Raw genomic sequence first — 12,416 nt, 5'->3', positions numbered from 1 at the left:
TTTGCAAATATTTCATTATATCTTTTCATGGGGCAACACTATAGAAATGAAACTTTGATACAATTTAACAGTAAATCCATAAGCTATACAAGCTGTACATGCATATCAAAGTTTCATTTCTATAGTGTTGTCCCATGAAAAGATATAATAAAATATTTGCAAAAAAGTGAGGGGTGTACTCACTTTTGTGAGATACTGTATCTTATTGCTTTGTGCCATAGTTCTTTGTTGTTGTCCAAAAAACGATTAAAAACACATTAATTAGACACACCATGGCTCTGGGTGACCCGTTCCTTCACCTGAAGCACAGTTATGGTAGTTTGTTAATATCAGCCATCACATTTTTACTCTCTAGAGTAGTTCTGTGTACGGTAGATGCCACTGCACATGTGTTGGAATGCAGTTCTGTTCATAGCTGTGGTAGCTTGTTGTACTACATATCACAACCTCTTGACTTTGTCCTGAAGTTCTTTGAGAAATTTAAAATCTAGCACAAAGTCAAGAGGTTGTGGCGAAGCACCATAAACAGAACCACATTCTCACACATATACAGCAGCGTCTTTGGAGCCGTTTCTAAACAAAGTGTCGCCCCTCGGGGTGAAGGAACATGTCACCAAATGCAACAGTGTGACTCATTGTTGTGTTTCAGAAGAGGTCTACTGCACAAAGGCTTAGGATGCACACACATAATACTTGAAAGCAGTATCAATTCATTTATGGCTTGGCTCTGCATATAAGATTTGTTCACAGCAAGAAAAATATAGAAAATCGACATCTCTATCTTTTAATCTTTCAATGGTTAGTTGCTTTCATAAGATGTACACATCATTTTGTATATAGATATCAAAATATCTTTCTGAAATACAAATAAAACGTTTTGTAATTAAAATATTTTGTTGGGAGCCATACAGTGCTGTGAACATGTTTTATTTTTTTTATTATTAGACTAAATAACCAAAAAACAACGAGCAGGTGGAATGGCATTACTAGCAATCCCTTCACATTATAGGGAGTCTATTGATTCAACATTAAAGTTGATTAATGCATTAATTATATAATAATAACTTGTCTTACTGAAACACTACTTTCATTTAACAAGTAAGCAACACATATGTGCTTTTTTAGATTTATGAATGAATTTATGAACATTGCTATTACAAACCTGGTGAGAATAGTGCTTGGCCAAAGTAGTTGAAGGTTGCATGTTATTGTGTCACTGAAGTAATGACAAGATAGTCCATTCACTCATATATACTCCAGAGCTGAGGCAATATTTCATGAATCAGACTGTGAAAGAAGTGGATATACAAATGTATTCCTTCATTAATATTTTATTATACCACAGTAATAATGTGGTAACATTCTGTAATCCATAGTATGACTCTGAAAAGGTTATATGACAACTATGGACGTAGAGCAATGTAAGAAGTCTCTTAAGGTTTTTTTTGTATCCTCGACTGATTGTGTAAATGCTCTCTGTGTCTAAATAAACCAATAAACACTTCATATGAATATGTCCTCTGCTATGCAAAAATAAATAACATATACTGTGATTATTGAAGCAATTAATTCAGTATTGGATTATGACAAGAGGGTTCCAACAATATCATGTACAGTGCCTTTTTTTATCAAATGTACTAAGAAAAAGCATTTCAAGTACACAAAGTCATTTCTTTTTAAGCCTGTAATGCTGACAGATAACCACTTACAGGGAAATATATAATCTGCAAATATAGTGTACACCGTACAAATATAAATGTTTTTTAAAAGACACTTGACAATAGAAATGGTCATTTCCTGCAACTAATAGCGTGAGGTTTCGCATATTTGTGCACAAAGCTTTCTTTGACTTCTATATTATATATGATAAATTAAAACTTGAGACAATATACTACTTATTTTTAGATCCCTACTTAAGGTATGTCTGGTTTTCTTGAATACACTAGTGTAGCTGTAGACATGTAAGCAAAAGCGTAGTAGCCTGAGTTGAACACTGGTTCTAGATTGTAAATGCAGTGCAGCAGCATAACTCTACAAAACAGGCTCAGGGAAAGGAGCAGTTCTCAAACAGGTCTCCCTTGCTACCTTATGTGGGACGTAGTTTGTTGAAAACAGCCTGTATCTGTTTTTATAAACTATATTCAGACATTAGACTCTATAAATGAGCGTTTGGGTTTGATGGGAGCCATATGCAGAGCCGGGTTGTCTCTCGTCAGGCTCGCCTGTCTGTGTCTCCCGTCTGGAAAGCGTAGCTGGGAGGAGATAGTGGCTCTGGCCTCTCGCTGGTGGAGCCTCTCTCCATACTCCCGTCCCTGCTGCTGGCTGTTGGCCTGACTTCCAGAGAGCTGCTCCTGGAATGAGGCACGTTTATACTCATTGTTCAACCCCTGGAACTCCATGACTGACATACTGAAACTCTCCCCTCCTACCCCTCCCCCTCCTCCCCCTCCCTGCCCCTGTCGGCCCTGACCAGAGGTCTGCTGGCTCTGGACTCGCACTGCTTTGTCCATGACCCCCATGAAGGGCCGGGGCTTCAGCTCAGGTTTTGTCTTGAAGCTACCGCTGCTCTTGAGGGGGCAGGGGGCATCCGGCACCTGTTGCCTGCCGCAGTCTGATTGGTTCCCACTGGAGGCCTGACTTGAGCTAGAGCCCCTTGAGCCTGCTGTTCCCCCTCCGCCGGCCTCCCTCCTAACCTCCATACCAGACCCCAGAGCGAGAGCCAAGCCATCCAGAGCCACAGAGTGGGTGGAGAGTCTGTCAGAGCCCCTGGAGAAGCTGGAGGAGCGGGGCTGGTACATCTGAAGAGGGCCAGGTGGGGAGGAGCTGTTGGGGGACATGGGGTGATAGTGCTCAGTGGGGCTGTGTCCACAGTGGTCATTGGCTGATCCAGGGCCGATGTCAATACCCGGGACCGGCGCAGGCCTCAGAGAGGTGGAGATGTGTCTTCCTGGCAGAGGACTGGAGGGCCCGCACAGAGAAAGAGGCCTGCCCCCGACTCTGTTCCCTGACTGGAGGGAGTGGCAGTGGTGATGAGTCCTGCTGCCCTGGTTTTGGCTTTGCCTGTGGATAGGCGGAACAGGCTCCGGCAAGTCCATGAAAAGTTGGTTCTGTACAAACTCCTCTTGAGGGAAACATGGCACTTGATCTGCTAAACTGAAGGCCACACCTCCAGGGAGAGTCCTGTTTGGAGCATACGGATTCTGAGGCCAAAATTCTGGGCTTTTCCCACATTGCAGGCTCACCTCCTCACCTTCTTCCTTCACTTCTTCTTCTTTTTCTGCATCTGTCTGCTCCACAGGGATTTGCCTCTCTGGACTTCCTTGTGAATATACTTCAGTCTCCTCCTCTGTGGCTTGATGGTGGTGGGTGTGAAGGTCCCTGTTGTAACCCTGTGGCATGTTGTTGCTGGATAGCTTCTGATGATGTTTGCACTCTTCCTCTACTCGTACCAGCAGGCGGCGGATCTCCCGGTTGGACGGGCAGAGTCGTGCTGCTTCGTGGAGGTCTGCCAGCGCTGCAGCAAACTGCCTGGGGAGGACAGAGAAAATGAACAAAGGAACTTTAAAAATACTTCATTTACAGTGCCACAGAGACGTAGCATCCCAGTGCTGACTTTCCACTCAGCAAAATCTTCTGCTTTGAAAAAATATACTTCGATTAATATGGTTGTACCTGCTGCTTCTCTTGGCCCGTGCTCTGGCATAATACGCTTCGTAAGACCTGGGTTTGAGGTCCAAGGCTTTTGTTGCAAACTCCTCAGCTATGCCAAAGTCCTGTTTTTGTCAAACAGAAAAGTCAGTTTAGTGTTTAAGTTTCAATTTGAACAGACAGAACAGGGCAACAAAACAAACCCACTGTATGATCAGCTGTGCAGTTTAGTGACAGGATAGGAAAGAGATAGGGAAATGTTTGTTTTGCAGAAATAATCCATTCCAATAAAAAAGAGGGTTTGTTTCTATTGTCATTATATAGATCTGAAAGATTGAAGCCTGTTTAGAGAGAGCGAGAGAGAGACAGAAACAGACAGAACTGCTTGTTTTTCCGCTGGTTTTCACTGCTCTCATCATCAATCTCAGGTGAATATTTAATGATACAGATGCATTGTGATTCCGTCCTTGAAAGTGAGGTCAAAATGGCAGCCTTGAATGTGAGATTGTGAACATTGCTGTTGAATGTTTAATGATGGTATCATGTAGTCTCTCTCCTGGCCTTTACTGCTCGCATTCTGATATAATATGTGGATTTAGCTGGCCCACTCGCACGTCCACTGTAAATAACCCCTGTGTGGAGATGCAGAGAAAGAGACTGTGTTCGGTCTGCCAGAGAGAATGACCTTATCACATCACATTATCTGCTCCATTATTCATTGGCTACAGTGACCCCAAGGATGGCATTTTTACACAGTCTGTTAGGACGTCTGTCATCACTGGGGTGGGTTCCAAACCTGGCTGCAGGCCACACACATCCATTTCTACACTAACAGCACACAGCTATTCATTATGTCACCACCTGCTTCCAGGTCTTACACGTACATTTTGTTTACCAGAGAGACATGAAATTACAAACAGAAAAGCAGACTTATTTTCACCGTGAGCTATATCAATGCTGACATTATCTTTTTATGGCAATACAGATATATTATCTTGTTCATCTATCATAGCTGGTGACATGACATGTTTTTGGTGAGTACACAAATGGCTAAACAGACCAATCTGAGCCTGGAATTCTCTGTGGCACCTGGAAAGGTCGGAGAGGATGTACAGTTCAGCCACTAGTACTACCTTGGCAGATTTGTGCTCTGCTCTCACAGAGGACTATACCTTCCTTGATTGTTCTTCTTCAGCCAGTTCAGTCCTGAGCTAGGTGTTCCCAGCTTTTAAGGGCAAATCCAAGCTTGTAAAGGAGGCTTCCAGAGTATCCTTGAAGTGCTTTTTGGGGCAACCTTGTGTTTGCTGGCCATTTTTCAGCTAACCAAAGAAGACTTGTTTTGGCAGCCTTATGTAGGGCATTCTTGTCACATGGCCAGTCCATCTGAGCTGGGTGAGGATGCTGGGAATATTGACCTTGCTGATGACTTTGGTGTTGGGGATTCTGTCCTGCCACTTGATCCTCAGCGGTTTCCTCAGACAGCTCAGGAGGAGAAGGACCAATTTCCTGGCATAGCACTGGAAGACAGTCTATGCTTCACACCCATACAGAAGAGCTAGTAACATGACGACCTGGTAGACCTTCAGCTTTGTCTCTTGCTTGATGATAGTCCTTTCCCATTCTAAATCACATAGATGTCCAAAGGCTGCACTGGCCTTAACAATCCTGATGTTCCTTCAAATGTAAGTAAACTTGTCAACAGCTGACAGAAAGAAGAAGAAAGAACAGTGAGCTCAGTGTAGGGTTTCCCAGGAGCAGGTTGGTAGAGGTCTTTTTTGTGCTGATTCTTAGGCTGAAGTTGTTGCAAGCTGAGGAGAAGTGATCCATACTGGCCTGTAGTTCTTCATTTGAGCCAGCAGAAAGAAAGCACAGTGACTTCCTCCAAGTTGGTTTTGGAATGGCTCATGGAGTTCTTGCTGGATCCTGATACTGACCATCTTGCCATCATGAAGTTTCTGCACTATACCAATGAACTTGAACAACCGTCCTTAGCTGTGATCTTCTGTAGGCCCTCTTGGCTCACTGTGTCAAATGCAGACCAACACAGATCAGCGTTTTGTTTTTGGCATTTGTCCTTTAGCTGTTGAGCAATTAATGTTTCAGTCTTTTCTGAAACCACATTGACTCTCAGGCAGCGGACACTAGTCTATGTGGACAATTAGTTGGTTCAAAAGGATCACAGGCCTGCCAATTGCCTTGCCTTTCAGAGGCATCCTTAAACACCTGAGTAATAGCTTCTAATTTCCACAGAGACTGGAAGGGGTTAGTCAGTTTCTCAACTAAACAAAGGCCTCCAGCCTTGTATATTTCTGCTGGGATGGCTTCAGACCCTGGAGCTTTGCTGATGAGAGGAGGCTTATGGCTTTTCCTGGTTTCCTCAATAGAAGGCAGAACAGCAAGGGACTGATTCATTTCAACTTGAGACAGACTTGCAATTGCCTCCTCGTTTATGCTTAATAGTTGGTTGAGGACTGTGCTGAAATGTTCAGCCCACCTCACAAGTGCTGTTCCATCTGTATTCAAAAACATTCCTGAGTGTTGTGGACCACAGAAGTACTTGGTGTTGTTACAGTCAGCGTGTCTTGCATGACTCTGAGTATCTGCTAGACAACCATGTGAGGAAGCAATTTTCTTTAAGCTTTAATTGATGTCATTCAGATATGCTTTATGCAGGTGATGTTTTTCCATCAAGGAGTGCTTGGATTTCTGCATGTTCTCATCAAGCCAATCATGATGTATACATGTGGGAACACCAAGTGATTCAACGCTTGTAGGCGATGATCTACAGCCTCAACAAAGGCTAGTCTGGTAAATTCCTGTTGTAGGTGAGTGATGTTGCAATGCTTAACGTGTCTTTTTCCTTGGAGGCTTGATACAGTGGTAAAGTTAAGAAATTATGAATATTCAGTACCACACATGACCTTGGTCACCTTGACATTGTGGTGGTTACTCCTTCTCACAATGACAGTCAATCAATCTAGGAAGTTTTCTTATGCTTTGGTAACTAGAACTGTGTGTTGGTGATGAGCAAGTTGAACTTTGGGCATGTTTTGGGTACGAGAATGCCATTGTTGTTACATTTTCCAATGTCATGTGCACATATGACTCCATTCCATGATTGATGGTCATTTCCTACTATACCCTTGGGTAGGCTTGCTAGTTGGTTGACCAGGTGTTTTTTTGTTTGTTTGTTTTTTTACAGTAAAAGCAACACCTGCATCATGTCTTTCCTCCTGTCTTCATCTGCTTCAGAAGAATGTGTAGCCTGCACCCACTTCACACCTGTCCAGTATTGGCCAGTTGGGTCTCAATAAGGGCAGCAATATCCTAGTTGTATATGGCGGCAAATCTCTCTTTTTAATCCACATGTGACCATCAAAGGCCTCACATTCCAGGCACCAACGGTAAGTGGTATCACTTTAGCCTTTTTTTAAAATTTTGTTTTGTTTTGTATTTCAACCGCAGGTATGGGATCCTGCCAGCTGTGGTATGATGTTTTGAAACAAACAATGTTTAGGGTACCTTTTCTGAACCTCTCCTCTCTATGGAGGTGAGCAGTGTAGTAAGGGGACATGACTTGCAGCGTCAACCTCACTCTCTTTTGACCAGCCCCAACTATAGCCAGTGGCAAGACGTAGTCAAGACAACTGGAGGTGGTCCTTTAGGTGGAATTTTCAAGGGTTTCATATGCCCTGATTCAGACAAGCTGAGTTTTCTGGGTTGGTTAATTGCCACCCAGGGTTGAAAGTTGGCAACTGCTGACTAAACCGACTCACCAGGGATGAGCCTGGTGTTCGCCTATGGTAGCAGCTAGTGGGCCCAGATGGAACAAGCCAGAGGCACAACTAGCTGGTCAAACATAAACAGATAAATTATATATCTTAAGGAATCATCTGCCTTTTCTTACCAGCCCACCTGCCACCCCCTTCTGAATCTAATAAACCTGATGGTGTTAAATATTGTATGATCAGATTCATACAGCTGTGGGCCTTACATTGGTTTTCCTGCGGCAGCGGGAAAGGTTGAGATAGAGGGAGACCCGCAGGTCTTTCAGCCCTTTCAGCTCCTCTCCTTGCCCCTCACGAGGTAGCTTCCTCAGGGCATACTGGTATCGCTGGCCTGCTTCTTTCATACGTCCTTTCTGCATAATACACAGGAAGAGGGAGAGAAAGGAACAAGCAGGCAAACTGCTGAACTACTCCACAAAAACACCTTATTTCAAAACACATCTAAAAACAAGTTTATCTCAATAAAATGCTGCAAGGTCTGTCATACCTTCACAACACGCATTCAAAAACAAACAACATTATGCATAAAGTACCTTGTAAAGCATGTTCCCTTCCTCCATCAGCTTCTGCAGCAGGATGAGGAGGATGTCTGGTTTGGAGGAAGCCATAGCCCATGTAGCGTGACCTGAAAGAGCAATATATATTTATCTTTCTATTATCTGTCTCACCTTGTCTCTTTTACTCTGTGTCTTACATAAATCATGTACCTGATCGATCATGTGGAGCTGTTCTGTAGCCTGTTGGTTGATGAGGGAGAGCACCGGAGGATGCAGGAAGAGAAAGGTAGAGAGAGAGTTGGTAAGGTGGAATCAAAACTGCAGGAGCTGCAGAATGGAGTATAATAATATACTGTTTGGAAGTGAAATAGACAAATATAAAATAATATAAATGCAAAGCAGGCAGGTTCAAAAGTATAGCACATAGTACAAATCTATCCAAGTGAGCTGACTCCTCAATGATTGTTTCAAGTCAGATACAAATGTGGATACGCTCTCAGTAGCAAGTTTATCCACAAAGGTGATATAACTTTGTTTATTTAAGAGCCTGTACTGTAGTTTATGGTGCAGTTTGATTTGACTATTTTATATGTTTTTTCAAATTTTGTGCTATGAGTTAAAGTTTCATAAAAGTAGGATTTATTGCAGGGCTGTTATGTAAGCATGGTGTTTATACCCATCTTGGATCCTTTCTTGAGCAGCAAAGCCACCAGGGCCGGGTTCTGGCAGCCGGGAGTCCTGTCTGAAGCCCTGGTGCCGTTGTTATCGGCCCTCTCCAACACCGCTCCATGGTCCACTAGGCAATGCACCTACAGTGTAGGAGATAACAGCATGCTATATTTACTGTATGTTTAAATAAGACTGACTTAATGTGAAAGTGGCTATATTAAACGCTGAATGCTCCAGTACATTAACAGAAAAATCCACACAGTAGTAAAAGCCACAAACCATGATTGCTAAATCTCTGATCATCAGATAGTTTTAGATTATTCTCTTGCTGATTAGTAGATTACATTAATGAGATCTGGTTGCAAATCAACTTCCTGTGTTTGCCATGCAGTTCTCAGGAATATGATTATTCTTACCCTATTGATGTAACTCTGATTAAATGGCCTAAAATAGGTTGTTGGGAGTGTGATGCAATTATGTATTTTACTTTGCTGATCGCCTTTCAACAATTATGCCATTTTTCAGCTCATTGTTAAGTAAACACGTACCTAGGTCTTTTAATTTCATCTCAACCACTGAGTGAAAAGTACATGAAAATAAAGTATTTCAAATGAAGACAGACATGTTTTCCATATTATGATCTAGCAGCATGAAACCCACTGTATCTGCATCCCCATTAAGGGCCGCTAGGTCAAGAGGAGTCCGCCCCTGTCTGTCTGGTTGGTTCAGGTCTGCGCCTGCCTCCACCAGAAGCTGCACCACACCTTTCTGGCCCTTCATACAGGCCCAGCTAAGTGCGGTCAGCCCCTCCTGATCAGCAGAGGACAGAGCGGCACCTGGGACCACAAACAATACAAATATTGTTCTACAGTTCAAACATTCATGAAACAAGTTTGGATATTAGTGGTCAGAGCAGGGACTCTCACTCTTTGACAGCAGCAGTTCAACCGTGCTTATGTGGCCCTCGGAAGCAGCCAGCATCAGTGCAGTGCGACCCTGCTTGTCACTGACATTGATGTCTGCACCTTGCTTCAGCAGCAGCTCTGCAACCTGGGAGAGGAGACAAAGTGTTAAAAGATGGGCCAAAAACAGTACTGCTTAAATGAGGGAAATTGTGTGTCCGAACCTCTAGCTCTCACCTGTGTGTGTCCATGTTTTGTAGCGCCGAGGAGTGGGACCACCCCCCTGCGATTTGACAATTCCAGCACTGCCCCCCGTTCCAGTAGAAACCCACACACCTCTATCCTCCCTCTCCCCGCTGCCGCACTCAGCACTGACAGAGGGTCAGCATAGAGATGAGACGACGAGGCGGAGAAAAATATGTAATTGACACATTTAGAGAGAAGTAGAAGCAGGAATGAGAAACAAGAAAATGTGGGGCTTTTCAGTTGTAACACAGGTGTTGTAGCTATTTGTGTTATCCTTGTTTCATCAGACAAACTAAACATTTTTAATATTTTCAGGTTTGTACAAACTTAGATATGTGACAGGCTACATGAGATCAGAATTGCATCTTACAGACACCAGAAACCTACAATTATCGGTCCTTTCCAAAAAACACAATCATCAAATGAAAACAATATACAGTCATATCCAACTATAACTCTGCATACTTTATAACTTGTGCCGCCTTAAAATGGGCATTGTTCCTTTGTTTATTATGCGAGACCTTCAGCTAATTGACTAACTGTGGATAGAGGCAAGGTATTAATGCCATTCTCTAACCTCCAAGTACCCTTGATAAATTACATCATATTTCATGTGTCTGCATGCTTCAGTGAACAAATTGATAATGTAATGCCACCTTTAAAGAGAAGTTATTGTCATATATATGAGACAAAAAACCCAACCGTCTAGTTGTCATTGTTTACGGTGAGTTTTTGCAGCTGCACAAGATAGTAACAAAGTTACTGAAGCTGCTGCTTTAAATACACAAACTAAAAATAATAAGGAGATAATTGTAATTCACACCCATTGGGAAGCTGTCCACACTGTTGTTTTTGGCAACTGTAATCCTCCAAACTACAAATCCCTGGTTCATGAATCAGACTTTTAAATGTATCCTTGGCTTTTTTTTCCTTTTTTACATATGTACTTTAATCCAATAATGAGTGCACAGATAGGAACACTGAACATAAACAAGACAAAGCCCTGGTACATGTAAAGGTGAATGTTTCACAGCGCATTTCATGCTCTCACTTTTTCTCTCTCAGCACTAGAGGGGACTGTGTAATAGAATTATACTCTAATGGTGCTGTAGGCAGAGATACAGGCTTCATCCGACATGCTCTCAGGAAATGGGCCTAACAGAATTCTGCAAGCTGCACATGCATCTGTGATAGAGGTAAGGGTATTACAATTGAATAACAGCTGCTTTTTAGATGCTACAAATGTGGTTGGACAAGATATTCTGTATGATAAATGCAATGCTCCATTTGTGCCAAAAAAAAACTATTTACAATTGAATTAATTATTTGATATCAACCAGAGCATCCTAAAATCATAATACTGAAACCGGTGAGCAGGTATATAGCACTCAAGATCTCCTGCAGCTTCATTCAAAAAGCTTACCTTGCATCCGTATACAGGAAAATTAGCTATTTGATATTTTTTCCTTGCACAGAGTCAGAGTGTGTCTGAAATGAAAACCCTGTAGCCCTTGAGCATGACTCTAGAACTGAACTGATGGACAGAAAGAGGTGAGAAAGCTAAATTTATCTGACTGATAGAAGAAACGCACCCGTTTCTCCCCAGAGAGAGTCGTGAGCGTCCATCTGCACTGCCAGCTGTTCGTCTTTCAAGTCCAGCAAGCTTTTCACCACCTGCAGGGAAACACAATTTTACAGTCTTCTGTAATGCTGGCTTGCTGTGAGGAGAGAAAACCAACAGAAAACAGACCTTGACCACAGCGAAAGCAGAATCTAGTAAGTCCTTTGTGTATAGCAAACACAGGCACTGCACTCTAAACAAAAAATGAATTTCAGCAGTGGTAAAAATGTTTTTGTTATTAGGATCTTGGTCTGATGCGTACCTGTGTGTGCCCCACACTGGCTGCTGCTGTTGCCGCCTGCTGTACTGCCTGTGTTTTCTCAGTCACAGTCTCATTGCTGAGGTGCTTCTGTGGATCAGTGGGGTTCTCTGGTCCCCAATCCTGGCCCAGCAAGATGTTGATGATTTCTGCATGGCCCTTCAGCCCAGCATGGACCAGAGCACAGTGGCCACTCTTATCAGCATGGCCCACCTGGCACAGAGGAGTACACAGAAGGACAACACTGGTCCTGGTTGGTGCCTGTGATATTCTGGCCTAGATCAGACCTGTTTATGTCATCTATTTCCCAGAATAGATCATGAAACTGTGATGAACACAAAATCAGGACTGTTTAGGATATTATTGGTGTAAAGGTACAGAGAGTGTTCTGTCAGAGATTTAAAACGGATTTAGCCATCACAATTACACCAGTCACACCCACATTTGTCTCTTTCCCTCTTTGTACAGAAACAATACTGACCTTGGCCCCTTTCTTGCAGAGCAGGTTGACGATGTCAGTGTGTCCTGCAGCGGCAGCCAAACACAAGGGCGTCATGCCGCTGTCGGTGATCCCATCTACAGGAGCGCCCATTTCTAGTAACAGCGCTACCATCTCCACATGTCCCAGGTGAGCATGGACGGCTAGGATGGGGGCGTGTCCTACCACCTCTGTACACCAGCTCACATTAGCGCCACCCATCATCAACAGACGACTTACCTGCAGGATGGAAAAAATAAATTATCTGTCAGGATATATGCTCATTTAACAGTTTATTTGGTGCACCT

At 43.1% G+C, this 12,416-nt stretch overlaps 1 protein-coding gene across 1 annotated transcript in view; it reads right to left on the bottom strand.

The window, feature by feature from the left end:
• Window positions 1–1,658: 1,658 nt before the first annotated feature.
• Window positions 1,659–12,416, bottom strand: part of LOC128362562 (protein TANC1-like) — a 33,637-nt gene continuing 22,879 nt past the window's right edge. Inside the window, exons 17-28 of the mRNA XM_053323351.1 lie at window positions 12,112–12,348; window positions 11,634–11,843; window positions 11,343–11,424; window positions 9,742–9,875; window positions 9,529–9,652; window positions 9,263–9,438; window positions 8,610–8,742; window positions 8,144–8,173; window positions 7,970–8,061; window positions 7,643–7,789; window positions 3,673–3,773; window positions 1,659–3,528 (exon numbers count right to left, since the gene is read on the bottom strand). Coding sequence (XP_053179326.1) covers window positions 2,142–3,528; window positions 3,673–3,773; window positions 7,643–7,789; window positions 7,970–8,061; window positions 8,144–8,173; window positions 8,610–8,742; window positions 9,263–9,438; window positions 9,529–9,652; window positions 9,742–9,875; window positions 11,343–11,424; window positions 11,634–11,843; window positions 12,112–12,348 — 2,853 coding nt within the window. The 3' untranslated portion in view covers window positions 1,659–2,141. The remainder of the gene's footprint in view (window positions 3,529–3,672; window positions 3,774–7,642; window positions 7,790–7,969; window positions 8,062–8,143; window positions 8,174–8,609; window positions 8,743–9,262; window positions 9,439–9,528; window positions 9,653–9,741; window positions 9,876–11,342; window positions 11,425–11,633; window positions 11,844–12,111; window positions 12,349–12,416) is intronic.

This window comes from Scomber japonicus, chromosome 1 (genome assembly GCF_027409825.1).
Source record: "Scomber japonicus isolate fScoJap1 chromosome 1, fScoJap1.pri, whole genome shotgun sequence".
NCBI lineage: Eukaryota > Metazoa > Chordata > Actinopteri > Scombriformes > Scombridae > Scomber > Scomber japonicus.
The sequence above is the reverse complement of the archived record's forward strand: the minus strand, read 5'-3'. Positions and strand labels throughout refer to the sequence as shown.